Raw genomic sequence first — 20,832 nt, forward strand, 5'->3', positions numbered from 1 at the left:
CTTCATGTTTTCTTTCCTTATAATAATAAATTTGATTGATTTTCTACCCCCGACAATAGTTGAAATTAAATCCTGCGACTACAGCGCCCTTCAACAATCTAAAGTTATCTATGTTAAATATAAAAATAATAAAAATGTCATAAAAGCTCACTTGAAAAGCAAGGAGTCAAAAATCATATTAAACTCTATCAGCATACAAATAACCCAATACTAGTGTTGAATTCGATTTAAAAATCTTAACTGAATTTTTAATAATTTGTACACGGGTAATGTTATATAAATCAACACTTCATTCAATAAAAAAGGGACGCCTGTAGTTTTTTTACTGTCCTTTGGTGGACTCATCATTATTCAATTGTTTCAACTTTTGAATATTGGAGTTCAAATAAAGTCAAATTTTCAAGGACGAAAACAAATAATTTTCAGAAAATTGTCGGCTCAGGTAAAGTTGAGTTTTTCATCGATTTTGAGTAATAACCGAATCCAACACTACTAAATAATAAATATGAACTTTGAAGAAACATTATTGAATGCGTTTCTTTACAGTCAAATTAAAATTATTTAAACAAATAAATCAATTTGAAAAATAGCAATAAGGACTCAAAACTAATCGGTATTATGATATCTATATGAGGGACTACGGAGGGTAAAATACAAAGCAAACGCATTTTGCAATTAACAATAGTTTTAAATATTTGAAAAAGAGAAACGAAAAGTAAACCCAATATTAAAAAACAATACAACATTTGTTTGACTAAAATTTAAAGAGACCGTTATTAAACAGCATTACAGTTTGAATTAGACACAACTGATTGATATTTACCATCCTTAGATTCACAATAATATACAACCGGAATAATTATATTATTTAAAATAATTAATGAATTAGATATTTAACTACTTTTTATTTACGGTAGTATAACTTAAAATGATACATTTTTCACCCATAAAAATCCAAATATAACAAAAAAAATATTTGAGGATACATAATGTTTTGATCATATGATTTGACAAAAGGAAAGAAACAAGGCCAGGTTGTAAAAAGAGGGGAACTCTGATTATTGTAATTGAATTAAATGAAGAAAAAAAACAACAGCAGAATATTGCAGGGAATTTCTTTTGGACTTCATATAAATTGAAATCTGTGAGAAGTTCGACTTTTTCTACCTACTAGAAGAAATTGATTAAAATTTGGTGTGGTGTTGTTTTTTTTTTTTTTTTTCAAAGTTTATTTGAAAGTTTCCAAGTAAATGAATCTATATATTCTAAACAAAATTATGATTATATATGAACAAAAATATTGAACTAAGTCTGGTAATAATAATAACATGAAGAAACAGAGTTAAGACAGGCCAAATTATTCATACAATCAAAGCATAGGTAAAATTGATATATGATTATATATTTTTAGTAATATATAAAAGGATTTACTTTATATATAGATATATATAATTATAGATATTTTTATATTGATAGTAATAATAATAATTAATTAATTAAAGTTTTGAATTAAATATATATATATTATATGAATAGGTTTATGTAATCGTCCAAAACTTTTTCCATGCAATCAAAAAAGTCTGAAGGAGAGCGTAACGTTCCATATTTTTCCCGTTTAGATGTGTTACAATAAACTAACAGTCATCCTCAATGCCAGATTCGGAATTGTCTATGAACTCAACATGAGTAAAAGGGAAATGACCCACCTTTCCGTTCAATTCACCCTCCCAAAGTCCATGAATGGACATTTTTGTGACTTTAACGATGTCTCCAACATCAAGTCGAAGAGCTGTTTTATCGTAGGCATTAGGAACACGTGCTTGTTTGACTCGAGCATACGCAGGAAGTTTTCTCTATTAGTAAAAAGTGAAGTAAGAATACAAAATAAATTATAATTAACATTCAGAATACCTGATGATTCGCAGGTTTGCTTTTCTGTGTAGAGTCTGATAGATTTGATGAACTTATTGAAGTAGTTCCATTGGTGATTAACTGATGCTCTTCGATCTGTTAAAATAATAAATAAAACTTGTTAAAATACATTATACAAAACATAATAAATAATTTATTAGACATTTTAAAGCATGGTCAGAAGCAAGTTTACTTTTAAATATTTGCAATATCCAATGCTTCTCTGCGTATTTAATTTCCGAATAGTTCCACTCTTTATCTAGCAATACAAGAGATAAGAATAATATATATTCAAATACAGGAAATGATATACAGTACGCACAGAGAAATATTTGTCTTTAAGATGATCCCATAATTGATAATTTATGAATGAATTAAACCAAAGACTAGATAATGTGTAGGAATTATGTACGTCCAATATATCACAATAGGTTATTTACACATTTTTCATAAGCCTTTTATGAAAGTGCTCATTCCCTTAAAGTATTTGAGTACCGTAAACACATATGTACAGAACATAGTAAATGATTTACATCAGCACATACTTCCTTTTGATAAGACACACCTTACCAAGTTGTGCTTAAATTCAAATATAGGAAAACATTTTATGTATTTTATATACCTTGACTATATAAGGTACTGGGATAGATCCGGTCTGACCAAGAGCGTTTCTTGCAGTCCACCACTGTTCCTCATCTTTGGATACTACGGTTAGGATGTCTCCTTTTTTGAAGGGTAGATCATCTGGATCCTGGATAGAAATAAAAAAACCATGATGTAATGTTACATTATATATTAGAGTATCAAAAAATGAATCTAACACTTAAATTTATCATTTATTTAATTATACATATTCATATACGTATTTATATAAAACCTACACATTTGTGCATTCAAAATATAATGATAAAAAAAAAAAGAATTTCATATAATATCTTTCGAGTTCCAAAAAAAACGGCAGCAAACACCAATTACCACAAGTAAATAGATATTTACTCATTCGTTATCTAATGAATAGCGTATAAATATTAATACAGGATAACTTACTCTTCCATCAAAGTCATATTTGGCTTTAACTCTTTCGATTTTTTTTGGTGCAGGTCGAATGAGGGGCGTTGTATCGAGATAATGCACTTTGTAAAAGTTGAGTAAGGCGGGAAGATCCGTAAACATTTGATCCCCAATGCGATAGCGCATTTGATCGCCTTGTTGAATTTTATTAATGATGTAATGCGATACCTTACTGTCCTCTCTGTAAAAAATGATGGATAAATATTGATACTGAGATTCATGTATGTAATTGGAAATATTAAACTAACTTGACACAGAGAACATAGTCTCCAATAATGCTTCCAGAGTCACGAACAAGGAAAACGCCCCCTTCTCTTTCTGTCATGAGCAAGTCTTGTGCATCCATACGACTCAATGCTCCGAAGTACCAGCTGAAATAAACAAAAATAAATAATAATGAGCACTATGTCATATTTCATTATAAAGATGTACTTATAAACCCCCACACCTCAAGGATGATCAAATCCTATAATTTGTAGTTTACTTTCATGATTAATGATTACTTTAAAATAACAACAAAGTAGGTATCTGTCGTTTAAGAGTGATAGTTATTATCGTATGAAGGTATGGCATGAATGAAACCTTGTATCAGTACCTATTATATATAATATACAGAGGTATTCATGATGGAAATGGTATTCCGGATCAGATATATTCAAAGATCAAAATCAGTATTATTTTTGTGCCATTATAGAACTGAAGAAACAAGTTTATAAGACTATAAATTATCGGAAATTAATTACATTGCAAAAAGTATATCAAAACAAACCAAATTTTCAATATCTTACGTATGAGTATGTAACCTACAATACATATACAGAAAATATATCAAATGATATCAGTCATATAGGACAAAGCCCTTACCGTACTAACATGAAAATTAGTAATCTTTTGTTTGGTGCCATTTTGTCAACGGCTTTATTAGTGTTTTGAACGTTAATTGGTTGAAGTTGAATTAGCTCTTGTTAATAAGTTGTAAACGATTCCTTATAATTAAAGGAAAAAATCCCAAACGGTGGAAAATACTGACTACCAACTGATTTGGAGTATTTTTATATATATATTTGGAGAAGGGAAGGTGGAAATATACTAGATCCAATAGAATAATCTTTACTCAATTACGTCACCATAGATATCAGCCAGTGATGCCATAATCAATCAATTATCGCCAATTATTATAATTGTAATATATACTATAATTAGGCCTAAATTAATAATAATGGCCTGCTATTTTTGTACGTGGGAGATACTTAAAGCTTCACTAAACTATAATTCAATTGGTAAATTAAGGTAATTTATTATGTTATGAGCGAAAATGATCATTTGTAAAGGGACGTGACCGATTGTAACTACAATATTAAGGACCGATAAGATATAAAACGTTTTTATGTGACGTCATCACAGTGAATGTTGGCCATTTTTTAGGCCTAACTAACCAAGTTTTATAAAAATAAAAACCCTTTTTCAATAATATCAATGAAAACGATTGCATGTCAAAACTGACCAGCAAAAATCTATCCCTCTAATGTCTAGATTGATTATACATCAGATCCTAATATGTATAAATTATAAGCACCCAATATGACATGGCCCTCAATTATGATGCAATTTATGGTATCAGTCAAAAGGCTCACACCACATATTATTCTAGGTGATATGGATTACTATTCTTATTCAAACAAAGTGTTGAATGACTCAAGAGTATTTTTCAATAGTAATACTACACCTCCAAGATATGTACATAATATATATATAACTCTATTATTGAATTCCAGCTTAAAACACTTCCTACTCATATGACAGCCATTGTTTTTTCAAAGTATATCTTTAAATAATAGGTGAAAATATATATCTTTTTACACCTTTTTTCAAAAGAAGAAGTCATCTCTCAATTATCTGTTGGAACATGCAATATAGTCTAAGATTGTATCCGTCCTTAATATGGGGTTTAAAATCGGTCCCATTTCTACACAATTAGCTTTTAATTTTTATATTAATTCTTAAAAATCAAGGACCTTAGTATATAATTTGTGTCATTTCATCCTCAGTCATTGATAAGATTACCAATTCAATGTTTATAATAATTAATAACTATTCTCTTAATAACAATTAACAGTTGAGAACAATAATTTTTTTGAAGACTAGCTAACATATGTTTCTTTCAAATTTTTATTTTTGACAGTCGAGGTTGAGAGGGTACAAGGGCGTGACTACAGAGGGATGTGTGTGTGTGAAGGGGGAGGGGTATACCCCTTCTCTAAAACAATTTTTTTGTAGTCAAATGAGTATAGAAGATAGCTGTGTTGTTCACAAAGTTTGTAATATTAAATATAAAACTATTTTTGTCAAAATTAGAAATAATTTTTTTTTAAATGGCGGAAATAAAATGTATGTTTTTTTAAAATTAAAAAGTCATAATTTTTTTTTTTGATATAAAAGGTCATTATACTTTTATAAATAATAAAAACTTGGTCCAATACATTCTGTCAAAAGTTACCAACTTTTAAAAGTTCTGTCAAAATTAGAAAAGTTTTAGTCTACGGCCCTTAATCCCTTCCCTAAAGGACAATTGTGGGGGAGGGGGCCGGAGATACAGTATCCCCTTCAAATAGCGAAATTTTTCCTACTTAAGCAAAAAAGTTAAAAGTCAAAAACCTTTCTCTTCTAAAAAAGATATTCGGTCAAATTTAGTGTATTTGCAACAATATTAACTCTAAAATTTAAAAACAGTTTTTTGTCTCTTGACATAAAAATGGCTCCCCTCAAAAAAACTGCTACACTCTTTGGAAGTGTATCATCAAATTAGTTTGTAAGAGGTTTAAGATAAGGTATAGATCCTTAATTATTATATGTCTAGTGTTTTTTTTATGAAATTTGATCAAAATTAGAGCTGAATTTAATATTGAAATATTGCTCCATTGTAGATTTTAAAAAGTAGAGATAATTTCCTTTGTTCATCACATCTGTTCTGAATTTAAACTATGCATTAATTCTTTAATTCTTTTATCTATGAAAAAATAATGATCATAATAATTTGATTTTATTCTTCCCATGAAAATTAGTTATCATTACAACTATCAAAACCTAATTAAATATACTTGATTTATCAATACTATTTGTATTAGTATAATTTTCTTTTTAAGACAACAACCGCCATTATATGTCTATAGATCCGCTTCCCATTGTTTAAAAAGAGACAGGAAACATTTAATAAAGAAATAAATAAAGTTGAAAAATATATTAGTATATAATTATGTATCTGTCAACAAAAAAACAATCATGAATACATTACAAGAAAAAAAAGATATTGATGCTGAATTGGGTATCTTAACTCATCCCATAAATATGAATACAAAGCCTTTAATTGAATCAAATATGTCTGCGAAATATTCCCTTGTATGCAAAGCATTAGTGAGGGGCACTCAAAATTTTTGAGCGAAATCGTGCTCATTGTTTTGAATAATAAGCGAAAGAGCACTCCCCATTTTAGAAGAGCGATAAGATGACTCGAATTTTCGCCCATTTATATAAGTTTGTATGACTTTTTCTGTTTCTAGCTCTTATGAGAAAACCTCAAAAAATTTGAGAGTTAAAGAATAATTTTAAAGATTGAAAGAAAAGATGGTTCAAGTTATGTCTCAAGATAAGCCAGAATCTGTTTATCTAGGCTGTGTTTGTGGCTCTCTGCTATCTTCGTTTGTAGAGCTTGCCTCTCATATAGCTGGCCACTCAAAAAAGACTCAGACATCAGTTCCCTCATAGACGCATCCACCTCCTTCGTGTGTGGATATTACTTTCGAAGATAAAACTTTATTTTTTGTAAACGAATTTTCATAACTGAAATACGATTTTCTTATATTTTTATGAAGTCAATTGACATAAGATCTCAAAATCTCTCGCAAGCATAAGCTCAAATTAATTATCAGGCTTAACTGGATGATAGCACACGAAACCTCGTAATAGATGTCCCCAATGACAGTGGTTCCCAAACTTTTTGTAACCAAGGCGCACCAAAAAAATATAAAACTTATTGTTTGGATTATTATAAGCTATTGAAAATAATGTATGGTTGTCACAAATCGTGCGGCACACTTGAACTTGCTCAAAACACACTTTTTAAGAACTACTACCCTCTAGCACTTAATATTATCCTATTTGCATGTCGTAATGTGAATTCTATGACTGAATAATTGTTATTCCCAATTTTTTTTTTACTTCATCGTCATATTTAGACCATTTATGGGCATTATAATCAATAATGAACTAACCAATATTTACTATAGTTTTCCAACATTCATTTGATTTATGTGACTATTTTCGGCCACATTATGGCCCCTTTCAAATATAATATCTCATATTAATTTCCTTTAATAATATTACACAGAATTTGTGGGACCTTTAAGCTTCTTTTACGGTGCTCCAAAGGATAAATCAACATATTTTATTAAGAGAAGTAGGAGATGATTAGTTGTAGGATAGAATTTTAATCCAGACTAGAATTCCGGCCTAAGAAATAATATTGGACGTCCGTCTACGGGGTGTGGGGTTTCGGACCAAAATTTGAGAATCTATACATATTTTGATCTCCAACCATTTTCATAGAATACTCCGAATTTTTATTATTGGATGAAAATTCTTGATAGTTTGTATCGTCCAGGAGAGATTATAAGTCCTCGAGATCCATTGTATTGAAATTTAAAAATGACAATACCGCCGTACCGTTTTATTTCTTCATAATTTTCGCCATTTATTGAGCAGAGTAATGAATGTATGGTATCAATTATTATCACTAAAAAAGGGGATAGTAACGTCACTGGTAGCTGGTATATTAATTAGTTTAAACCAGGGCTACGGATTCAGATACATTTTTGGCGGAGTCGGAAAATCTGTAGGAACTCCTAGTCCGGCTACAAAAGTTATTATAATTTAATTAAACGGAACTTATTTATAATCTAAGGCTTATATTGAGTATTCGTATAGTTATTTTCTAAATAGTAATAAATTATATGTATTAGTACTATTAATTTATGAAACTTATTAAGTTAACTAATTTATAAGTTTACTTCACAAATTTTCAACGTGCTTTATAGTCCAAACAATCGCAATTCCCAAACACTTCTAATGTCTAAATTATTATTTTGGGTAGAGCATAGCCACAAGCCATGTTAGTTAATTAATTAGGCTTGTCAATAGTCAGTGTCATCAGAGAAAAGTCTAACATTGCAGTGAGATGTTGTGTTTATTGTGTATTATCCAAAACTTATCAATGTATGTATCAGCAATAGATAGATTTTGATCCGTTTTATATCTTGTTCACCCAGTTAAGTATCTTATATTCCAAATATATTCTTTAAACATAGCACAATTATTTACAACATATAACTAATAACTGTCTATAGCTATAAATTAAATCTATATTTAATGTATATAGACTCAAATGGTGTAGTTATATTGGATATAAAACATATCGTTAAAAAAGAATAATGTGTGTTGGAGTAGTAGTCGGTAAAGATTTTGAAGAAGTTTCATGTACATGGATGCAATTCTAATTACAAACTCTTCACTCATTTTATAGGAATAACACTCATATAAGACACAATATGGTACAATATACACACCCATTTTTTGTAAAGTACAGAGAACGACGACGCTCTTCTGCACCCACATATTTCATCATCTCTGGAATACAAGTAGTAAGGGGAGGTGGGTTGTTCGAATCATAATTTGTATTGCAGCTTATCTAGAGAGCAACACCTCCTTCATGTCTTTAAGCTCATTAGTAGATAGATACCCTCTTCCAAATACATGTGCAGATCACATCATATCCTTAAAAGGTTACGTATTTTATTTAATAAATGATTAAGTTTGTAGCAATCTACAAATAGAAACAATTGAAAAATCACGTCCTTGTAATCAATACAATGTATATAGATATACTCAACCCTAAACAGGCTGATTGATTTCAAGTTATTGATCATTTCCCTCAAACATGACACAATTCACTATCAGAAATTGAGTCCTTGATACCTGATTACTTTTTAATGGTGTAAATAAATATTTATATAAATGGATGAAATGCAAAACATGAAACAAAACTAAAACATGAAATAAATCTTTTTTTTTTGTTTTGTTTCGATGGAGTATATCAACCTTGAATTACATCAACAGCTTCAGAGGCCTATTTGACTAAGAAAAGGGGTGTTTCTATAAAGAGCAATGGCTCCAAAAAAGCAAAGTTCCCTAAGCTGATATGCAAAAGTAATTATTCTTCAGCTAGACTGAAACATGAATTCCACTCAATTACGTCAACTACATCAATTAAGATTGGTGCTTTTTCATGGGCCTAAGTATTTGATGGAGAAACAGATACATTTTGCTCTGTCGCATAATTTGGCTTAATAGCACTTTTTTTTTAAAGAAATAAATCCATGTATATTTTTCCTGTAAAAAAATTTGATCCTAAAGTTTAGTTATATTGAAAAGACAATTATTAAGTGGCCCAAATGGCCATAACCAAACATTTATATGATTATATTTACCAGATTTAAAAAAATAAATTTTACGATTAGTTTAATACTTTTACTCACCGAAAATCAATATAACTATCAGTCTCCTCCAAAAAATCTGTAGAGTCTGGTCCTTCTTAGGATAAAAGTTCGATAATATGTTTGAAAGGCTTCAAATGAAGTTTGAAAATAAAGGGAATATGACTAAATTCCACATGAATGCAAACATAAAAATGCAATAAATAAAGATATATATTGCAAATTGCAATGCAATGGGTACTGTGAGTGGAATCAAATGTGCGACGCAGCATGTTTTATGATTGATTGTTTATTAATTTGTGTAATTTAACTGTCAAAAAAAAGTTATTATAAAGGAAATGTAATGTATTTAAAATCCAGTAAAAATAAGATAAAAATACAGATGTACTTTGGAATACCATCAACATATAATAATGCACATAATTATTCAAATGCTCAATGTACATATACAGGATGCTCCATCGAAATCTGAACACTTACTAATTCAATAATTAATGAAGGTTGAGTGATTGAGATCAATTGATATTTCGATATATTAAAGCATAAGCAATTAGTTCCAAAACAAAAACAAACTTAGACTCTTTAGCTTACGTACAAGTCGAGAAAATGACACTTGAAAGTGATCGACCAATTTCCATTGGCGCACTCCAAGCGGTTGGGCGTCTCCAGGAAGTCCAAAACGTTGGAGAGGAAAAAGGGCTTTGTCAAAAAGGCCAAACTGGACCCGGAGGGCCATGGAAGCGATCTCGGTGTATCACACCATACTGTGTAGAGACCCATAAAAAAGTGGAGCCTTGTCATTGTGGAGAGGCCATGTTTTACTCCAGCAATGAAAGAAACCCATTTTCTCCGTTGCAAGACTCTTTTGAGTTTTTTGAACTATTTTTTGACACTTTTGCCCCCCCCTCCTCCTACATCCTTTTGGGTACATGACAAGGGAAAGGCAAGCAGTGTCTGCCATTCAAACACCGTGGTCCTCAATGCCACTTTCAGCCAGCACTTGGACGCCATGACAAAGGACTACATCTGCAGCGGGTATCAGATAATAATTGTCTTTTTATGCACACATTAAAATAAAAATGACATTCTTTATTATGACATTAAATATTTGGTAATTGATTAAATACGTAAGAATTAGTCTACTCTGAGAATTCGAATCAATATCTAAATATTCATAGATCAACCCCAGAGAAATAATGATTATGTAATATTTAGGAAAAAGGACTGATAGTTAAGATTATAACTACTTTATAGGTAGGTATTATTTAATTCCAACATAGGAGAGGTCGACGCTGTTTTCAAAGAAGGGAGTGGAGTAACTAACATGAACACAGTTTGTTCAATGAGTAAATAGATAACTGTTGGTAGCAACACCCAAAAAAAAAAAAAAAATCCAAGATGTCAATAAATAATCATTCTTCTCCCATTCAAACTGTTTAGATAGATATGGATCGTCAAGATAAAAACAATCTTTAACAAAAATCAAGAGAAGGAGAAAATCCCATTTTTTTTACTTCCTATGTATACAGGGTACACATTTTCAACAAGAGGTTGTGTGAGGACATTTATTTAACAAAATCATCTCATCTCAACAGTGATCGGCACAACTTTTATTCAATATGTGAGCCCGCAGCTCTAATAACTGTCTCAATAAGAGGCCAAAATCCCTTACAGGCCTTGACTATGTAGTCAGACTTGGCCCACTCCTTCTTGATGGAAGCCTCTAGAGAACGGACACTCATGGGAGAGGGTACCACATACCCTCTCCTCCAGACCTGTCTAGATAGAGTAGTCCAAGGGTTCTCGTCTGGAGAGGAGGGCAGCCACATTTTGAGGTCCCCAAAAATTTCTCTCAGGAAGGACTAGGTGTTAGGGGTGTATTGACACGGAGCTCCATCTTGAGTGAAAACAAATTTGTCCCCGAACTTTCTCTGGCGCAAGGGAGCACTTTCTTATCCAGAAGTGCGATGTAAGCATCTACATTGAGCCGCTCCTTCCTCTCCACAAAAATTGGAGTGCAGTCTCCACAACGCCCAAGACTCTGGTTCCGGCTGGATTTTTGGTTCTGAAGACATGTCTCACTGAAGCTGAAACATAACATTGTCTTGATGTTCCGTTGTGATGTAGCAGCTGTTATGTTTATTCAGAGTGGCCTCAACAGTGAACATTTTTTCATCTGAAAAGAGCACAACTTTGCTTGAATTTTTGTTGGCCTTGAGAAAATTTAGAATTTTCTTTCCTCTTTCCAACCCTCACAGTTTGCTCTAGTCAGAGACAAGCTGTCCTCCTATGTGATTTTGCACCAATGTCATTATGTTAATGAAAATAATAAAATGTGTACCGCTAGATAAGATCAACCCCGTACATACAGCCCAATAGTTCATAAGCATATTTGAGTCAATTATAGGGTTTTTATTCAAATTTGTGGGATGAGTTAAGATAATTAATAATTATAGCTATAGTTTAGTTCATTTAAGAGACTTATATTGAACACAATATGGCTCTTTTTAAATATGCTATATCCCTTTCTCATTATTCTACTGTGAAAATCAATTTTGACCACTCTCATTGCAACTTACAGGCCCTCCAAAAGTGTGAATCATAATAATTTGATGATATACAACAAATGTAGCACACACTCCATTTTGAGAAAAAACATTCTAGCTTGATTTGTGTTGACAAGCCAGAGGTGTACTTCAAAAAACATAACGTACTTTAATTAAAATTCCATTATTGTGTAAATATGGTTTTTCCATAGAGCTATTAAGTAATAAGTATCGACGATTATATTCTCTAAAAGCTTTACATTACTTATTTTTAAAAAGCATTATAATTACATTTAAAGTAGGAACGCGTAACCGCCAGCCTTCAATAGCTTTCTATACAGACCTTTCTCCTAAAAATATTTAGATAAGCTTATGCATATTTATTTAAATTATATTTTAATGTCATCTGGCTCTCCATACCAACATAGCGTTGATTAGTGGCCCTTGTACATCCCTGGCCTTGATGATTTAATTTTTGAAATGCTCACTTTAATAATGACACGAATTGGACTCGTATATTTTAATCCTATGGGCTTGGTGAAATAAACAAGCTGTCGTAAAAACACTAGACGATGTTATTTTTTTGTAATTAGAGAAGATAGTCATTACCTCTCCAGGGGCGTCTGCAGGGGGTAGGCTGGAGGAACTGCAGTTCCTACCTTCCCAAAATTAAGGAATTTTTGATTTTTACTAAAAAGGTTAAAATATTAAATTTTTCTTCAAAAAATTTAATATTTAATAAAAATTTTTTAATTTTTTCCAGAAAAATTTAATTTCCTTTGAATAGCTATGGATTTTTATTTTTTTGAATTTTTTCAATTTTTTTTTTTTAAAAAATCCAAAAACCAAGACCTTCACCCCCAAAATATAATCCTGTTGACGCCCCTTCTCCCCAACTATTTCTTTAAAAAAATATATTATAAATATTAATAAAATATCAGTTAATACATGACCAAATAATATGGAGAATCACATTTATCAAAATTGATACATTCTTAATTATTTAATAGTGTCTTTTAACAGCACATAATAAAGAAATTCTGAATGAGACAAGAAAATAATAAAATTGTATAATTTTGTGTACTTTGGAAAAATGTCTCATTAATTATTAAGCGTATATAATCAAATTATGGAAGTTGTAATCAAAAAAATGAGATGGTGCTTTTTCAGTAAATAATTTATGTGAACTATAACGAAATTATTGAAGTACCATGGAATGTGTAATATTATTAATGGTGTACTTTATGACTATTTAATGTCAATGACTAATTGATAAGTACTCTGTGGCACTTTAAAAAAGTTCAAATGTCCTCAAGTAAGTAATTTAAATAAATCAAAATGAAATCAATTAATTGTTGTTAATTAAAATGGTTGACATTGCAACAGTTCAATATGTCATTATAAGACAAATGAATTGCAGCTCATACAATCTTTATGAACAAGTTACAATTAGTAGAAAATCGTAACGTGCACATGTTAAAATTGAAGATAGTAATTTTTAACATATCAGTAAGTCAGTCCTATTGATTGCTTCAGAAAAAAAGACAGGAAAAACAAAACAAAAAACGTTACAGCTATTTTTAGGCTTTTTTTTTTTTTTTTTTTTTTTTGAAGTATTGTTCAAGGTCTTAATTAAGGCAATTATAATCGTGTTATTTTCTTTATATCGGTTATAAAATTTAATGGGATATCACAGAGGACGTTACTTCTCCAACATAAAAATATACATGGTATTTTGTTGTCAGCTGGCGAGATTCTTCTAATTAGTTTCCTGAACGTTGATTGGTTTAATTCGAATTAGTTCTTGTTAAGCTGTGAGAAATTACCAACAATTATTTAATCATAATTACATAGTTAGAAAGACTTGGCAAATTACTAACTTATTTAAGGCCTTTTGTTATATTTCTTTTTAGAAGAAAGGTTGCGATATACTACAAAAATAACGATGTGCTCAATTTGTGAGATAATTATTTCATGAATGCTTTAAACAACAAGTGCATTTTTCAATTAATTTAGAATACATGGATTACTTAATTAAACTCATCAAAAAACAATATATGCAATAAATAATCAACTTATTGAGGTAAGATACACTGATGTTTGACATCAAATGATTGTTAATTTATGTTCAAGAAGCAAACACTGAATTAGTTTTCGTTTCATAGAAGCACTTTTCTGACACAAATCTTCCTTGTAATCACAATATGTTATTATATTTTAAAATCCTTGAATCAAACTGCGATTAAAGAAGATACAGTGTGCACCTTTTTGAGCACTCTGTTAATAGTTCGATGGAAAGATAATTATGCTCAAATGTATCGATATGAATCACAACACAATAGAGTTTTGTTCGCTCATTACTCATCTCCCCAATTAAAACTATATATAAACAAAAGGCATTCAAAATCTACGTCCATTATAATAATAAAAAATCCCCGTTCTCCTTTATGCTTAAATAGATATGCAAATGATAACGCTCTAAAAAATAGATATAAATAGCTGCAGTCATAGTTAAATAATTGCCATTAATAGCAGATTGTAGGTATATTCGGATATTTGACTTGCAATTTAAGATCAAACGCGTTTTTATTTTAATGTTTGTGCTGGATAAAAAAAAAAAATAATGACAACATGTTAATGTATTTTTGGAAGGTTAAATATGCGCCTACCTTGAAAAAAATACTCAAATAATATTAAACCAAAAATTAAAGTAATTAATGACAGCACAAACTCTAGACCGGTTAAGCTTTAATTCAAATTAAGTATTTGTGTATATTTTGAAATAATGTCCATTTTTAGACATAATATGTAATCAATATATTATCCAACCATAATTGTGCTTAATTTGAACTTGAACAAATACAGAGTCAAAAGAATATTGGTCTTTGATAAACATAAGCAACTACTCCTTCTGAAATAATTCGTTACTCTTTTGACCCCAATGTAACTATACATATCATGTTTGATATATGAGTCTTGAAATCATGGATTTGAGAAGTATGACAATTTTTTGTCTGCTCCAAAAACTTCATGGATGCATAAAAGATAGATTGTTAAACAACCAAAAGTTTGATTTGCTCAGTTACGACCTTCCAGTGTTGCAAACGTATTGACTCATCCAAAAAGTGTTGAAAACATATTTTTGTTCCTAAGATTAAAATACAAATTTAAAAGGTGTTATTGGGAGAAAATCAGTCATTTTTTTAATGGACATCTTCCGTTTTGATTTCATTTTCATTGGTAAGAACAAGTCATGTAAAAATTTATATATAAGTATTTTGACGTGAAGAAGAATAGAGAAAAATCCATGGATCAAGGTTCAAAAAATTAATCTACATATAGACATAGGTATTGTGGGATTTCTTTCCAAGTCCCTTGTTTGAGATTGTAATGCTTCGTATCGCACGTTTATGAGATAATCTTAATTTTAATTAAATTTTCTTGTATGTGAATCCCCACAAGATTATTCCATATTCTATGTATGATTTAAATAATTATTAAAAAGTCTTAATGGAATCAAATGTCACGAATAGCGATTTAGAAATAAATAAATAAAAACCTACATTCATTATTTAATTTCATGACGGTTAAGAAAAAGAATGTGTAGATATTCGAGGAATACTTATTCTATAAATAAAACGTGCTCTCTTTTTTTAAAGAATTTTAAGCTATTTTTTCTAACTAGCTATGAAATGAGAGATAATTGAATTAACACAATCGTTTAATGTATGGCTTAAGGAATAAACTAGCGGTAGTACCCAAACTTGTTTGGAGTTATTAGGCGTCGACTAACATACACATTTTGCTTTGATAATATAAAAGATAACGCCATAAAACCCCTGGTGCTACCCTCCGTTTTTACACACGTTGCAACTCACTCAATACCTGGACATTCTCTCCTCAAGACTATAAAAAAATAAAAGGTTGAGAAAAATCACGATTTTTTTTTAATTTTTGATTTACAAAAGAATAGAAATTCCACTAAATTCAGTCAAATTTGTATGAACTCACTGAATACCCAATTGTATCCCAAGGTCACATAATGAAATACCGCCCTGATTTATTTAATGGAACAACGCAAAAGTTGATGTTATTATAAATAGACAAAAGTAAAACTTTTTTTTATTAAAAAAAAAAAGAATATTATTTTGATGACATGAACTAAATAGATCAGCTAAAAAATATATATATTAATTGATTTAGACATTCATTAGACAATTGTTTAAATCAATTCACTTTTTCTTTTCATATATATGCTACTAAAAAAATCCCCCTCAGTTGGTCAAGAAAAAAAGAATGTGTTTTCCATGGGTAGAGTATTCCTTGACCTATGTAATCTATTCACTAAAATTGTACCCTTAGTAATGACTACAGTTCTAATTAAATAATAGAAGCCAAAGGATACATATATACACTTTGCCAACTATCACAAGATGAATGGATAATTCATTAAGAATATTGCTCAGATTATTTAATCATTTATTACGTTCAAAGGTTCAATTATATGGACATTTAAGTATCTATAATTGATATCATAAACAATTTTAAATGGTTAATTAATCATAATTACAGACCCCTATTTCCAATCAAATATTTTGAGTACAAATATTTAGTAACGAGAAGGAATGAATAAACTAAAAAAATTACATTATTCAGGGGTGTCCAAAGGATTATATTTTGGGAGGGACTTGATTTTTGGAGTTTAAAATCCAAAAATAAAATTTTTAGAAAAAAATATTTGAAAAAGGAAATTTCAAATATAAAATTTAAATAAATGAAATTAAAGTTTTAGGAAAAAAAAATACAAAGATCAAAAGCCATTGACAAAATAAGGAAATTTTTTTGAAAAAGAAAATAAAATTCAAAAAAATTTCAAATATTTTTTATTTTTTTTAATTTCAACAATCCAAAGCTTTCCTCAAAAAATTATTTTCTTTCAAATATTACATTTTTTGTGAAAATATCTAAAAATCCATAGGTATTCCCAAAAAGTTAAAAAAAAAATTTTTTTAAACTATTTTTCCAAAAAATTTATAAATATTCACAAAAAATTTAAAATATTACAGTTATTTAAAAATCCATAGTTATGAAAATTAAATTTAAAAAAATAAATAAATAAAATATTACGTTTTTTGGAGAAAAAAATTTTAAAAATTAAATTACAAATATTAAATTTTTTGGGAAATAAAAATTCAAATATTAACTTCTTTGAAAAATAAAAATTCAAATATTAAATTTTTTTTCTCTAAATTTTGATATTTGGGGGAAGGGGGCTGCAGCCCACTCCCTGCGGCCGCCCCTGTTATTCAGAAGGTGTTGTGATAGTCTGTAGCTTGATGTTAAAAAATGGCGTAGAAGGATATTGACAGTGCCATATGTAACAAACATAGGTACATGTTATTTTTCATTAAATAATATTATAATTTAGGGAGTTGTATTAGTTTGCCACAAGACTCTCTGACGATTTGCTTACAAATGAATAAAAGTAAACAACGCTCATACCCAATATAAATATAGGTTAATATAATTTTACTAATTTTCCAAAAGTTGAGAGGTTCAATATCTGATATAAGTATTCATACATCAAAATTCGGTCTGACAAATAGTATTTTTATAACTCGGGTCTTACATGATTTTATAATGTTATTTAAGTATAACAATGATCCTTAAAGTAGCTTTATAATACATCATCTCACATTTGCTCATTTCAAATACATATGACGTCATAAAGCATGGAATCAATTGAACTTGTTGGTATGTACCATTTTCTTAAATGAGCTGTCACTTAGCATTGATTTTTTAAGCTCCATTTCGAATGTAATTTCAATTCATATTATTTCAAATGTGAGCTATATCAAGTATCAAACCACACAATCAATAACAAGCATTGTTTAAGCATTGACTCATAATTATTATATAAAAATATTGTTCATATATTCTCACAACGCATACTACCTTTGATTTGAAAGATATTTTGGTCCGTCACGTATCACATGGGGAGCAATGTTCCGACTATTCTCAATGGTCATATTGCTACAAACAATAAACATAAGTATTATAATTTAAAATTAAAGATACAAGCATGTACGTGATGGCAGGCTTCTCGAATTTGTATTTAGGTGTAGTTAGTTTAAAACATATCAAGAAATAAATATACAATTCAAAATAAGTTTCCCTTATGTTCAGTAAAATGAACTATATATTTAAGAAAACATGTCTCGAAGAAGAATTAGGATTAATTATAATGGATCGTTAATTATGGCTTTGCCAGTAAATAAGATTTTAAATAAGGTAATGCGTGATATCATGTGTCTGTATATTCTCAATAAAATGAGAAATCAGGGAAATATATCTAATTAGAAGTTGTAAACAAGCAAACATTGGAAAATATTTGTTTGTCTGGTAATGATTATATAGATTTACATCAAATTCAATCAAATAAAAGACTATTCAATAAGTAAAAGGACGAACGAGAATGTTGACGAAGACCCCCCCAATATTATCCTGCAGAAGCCCCTGAAGCTGTGTACTCTATTGATCTTGTTCAACCCAATGTTAGCGTACGGTTATAATTTAGGATATATTTGGTGTCAAACAATGTGAAAGATTCAGCAAAATAAGACCTGACCTAAAAGAAGGGGGAATTTTTCAAATAAGTACCTATAAATGATGTTAAGTTATATAACTCGACAATTGTACTTATTCATGATTCATTTTCTTGAAATGATTTAATTATGATTTTTTTAAACCACATACTCTATTTTCGTGAATTGAGTAGGAGAACCATGTAAAAAAAAAATCAAATTAATCTTATTCATAAGTTTGAAATTATTCCTTACTCATGCTAAAAACACTATGTAGGTACTAGGGTGTCTCATTTCCCGGGGAATTGTATTTGAGAGGGATCCCAAATTTTAGAATAGTGAATAATATATTTTTGGATATTTGTATCATTATTAGTTTTAATGAAAATCGGGTGAATGTTTTAGCTCGCCCGTTTTTATGGAGTTGGCAAACCGAAGAATGAATTTTCGTTTCCAATATTCCTCTCATTATGACTAAATTCCCTTAGAGTTATTTTCTACTACATTGAACATATTATTGATATAAGAGTAGGTTTGTCCGGCTTTGCCTGGTCACTAAGAAATTACAATTTAATTCTGAAATCTTCTGCTCCATATAAAAGAAAAAATAAAGAATTATTGTCGCTGTATTTTGTTATGTACCTTAGAACACTTACTTTATTTCCAAGGAGGTTTAGAGAATAAAACATATTCAAGTTGAACTGTTGTTCGCGCAACTTCCATATTATTATCATAAATCCTTTGTCCTATTTTCTTTTCTTTTCCTTTTTTTTATGTGTGTAAAGATACATACTTTAAGCAGAGAGAATAATTTTACGGCCTTTATTTTTTGATTTATATACAGTAATTGTTTGTTAATCAAAAATTTGTTTTTAGAAAAATGCTATTTTCAAGCCATCATGGCCTTGGAGGAAAAAAAAATTGTTCGCAGAACCAGCTCTTGAGCTTTAAGAACCTACATAAAAAAATTCAACAAAATCCATGCATTGGTTTGGGCGTGATTGCCGGACACATCCACTCACACGTTCATATTTAATATATTGATATACGAAAACGGATTGAACATTTACACGAGCTCATAAAAGACAATCAGAGTAACCCAGAGGATTCGATGCAGAGTTATAATTGTAAGTCCTTGTTGGACTTGAGAATTCATGATCGACATCGGAGTAATTCTTGCAAATGGCCTTGTTTATTTCCTTTTTCCCCACCCCCTCGTTACAACTGTTATCTAATGAAACGTTGTCAGGCTTACTATGTTAATTCTGTTTTTTTTTTTGTTTTTCAACATCTCCAAAATGCTTCCGATTAGAATAACTGATTATTACAAATAATGCACGGGTAGTTTTTTTATAGACTTGTAAAAAAACAACAACTTTACATCTGTAAAAAACTGCCGGGCATCTCTGTAAATAGTACTTGATAAAAGAGCTAATTTTTGATGGAACTGAGGGGGTTGTATAATTGTGAAATACACATCCACACCCGAAGGCTACAAGTCAACTCGGTATGCACTTATTGTTATAAATATTAAATAAAGCTTATATAACTAAATGCATGATTTCCCGGGGAATTCCGGCAGGTGTAAAACCCCAAGAGATCCCGGGAGAGAAAACTTAGTAGGTACCTATATAATACATAATCGACTTATTTTAATATTTTACAATATTAAAAGAAGTTGAAGTATTTAATCTGCCACCTTGATGATTACGAAGAGCCTCACCCACGTTTCAGAGTCTCTTAGGTAATTACATAATACATATTCGTACTATTTTTACAGTATGTTTTTACGTGTAACTTGAAAATATAAATGGCTATTTCTATTTTATAGAGATAATTGTATAGTATTGATTGCCAGGGATATGTATGTAGTTGACACACGTCACCGCTTAAAGGAATAAATTAATTAATTATATGTCACATCAATCTCACTTCAATTTCATGACTATGATTACAGTTGTAGAAAATATGCTATACTAAAAAAAAAAAGAACCCGAAAATCAACATGGTAATCCTTACAATTTGAAGAATATTTTAGAGGAGATCAACTTAGCTCTCATAACGTTTTATCAAATTAGATGTAACCAGCTATGAGAAGAATGGAATGAACACTAATTGGGACACGTATCTGCAATGATATAGGTAGGAATTACTCCGGTGTCGATTCTAAATTCT

The 20,832-nt window shown here is 29.9% G+C and overlaps 1 protein-coding gene across 7 annotated transcripts in view; it reads right to left on the reverse strand.

The window, feature by feature from the left end:
* Positions 1–885: 885 nt before the first annotated feature.
* Positions 886–20,832, reverse strand: part of Crk (Crk proto-oncogene, adaptor protein) — a 111,368-nt gene continuing 91,421 nt past the window's right edge. For 3 of the 7 annotated variants that reach the window (XM_071892988.1, XM_071892985.1, XM_071892989.1), the window contains 7 exons: positions 18,029–18,106; positions 3,231–3,353; positions 2,959–3,163; positions 2,534–2,662; positions 2,105–2,170; positions 1,912–2,007; positions 886–1,853 (listed from right to left, as the gene is read on the reverse strand). In XM_071892988.1, the coding sequence (XP_071749089.1) occupies positions 1,635–1,853; positions 1,912–2,007; positions 2,105–2,170; positions 2,534–2,662; positions 2,959–3,163; positions 3,231–3,353; positions 18,029–18,106 (916 nt within the window). In that variant the 3' untranslated portion in view covers positions 886–1,634. The remainder of the gene's footprint in view (positions 1,854–1,911; positions 2,008–2,104; positions 2,171–2,533; positions 2,663–2,958; positions 3,164–3,230; positions 3,354–18,028; positions 18,107–20,832) is intronic. The other 4 variants (XM_071892990.1, XM_071892987.1, XM_071892986.1 and 1 more) reach the window with 3 other exon arrangements.

Source organism: Lepeophtheirus salmonis, chromosome 13, assembly GCF_016086655.4.
Source record: "Lepeophtheirus salmonis chromosome 13, UVic_Lsal_1.4, whole genome shotgun sequence".
In the NCBI taxonomy this organism is placed as follows: Eukaryota; Metazoa; Arthropoda; class Copepoda; order Siphonostomatoida; family Caligidae; genus Lepeophtheirus; species Lepeophtheirus salmonis.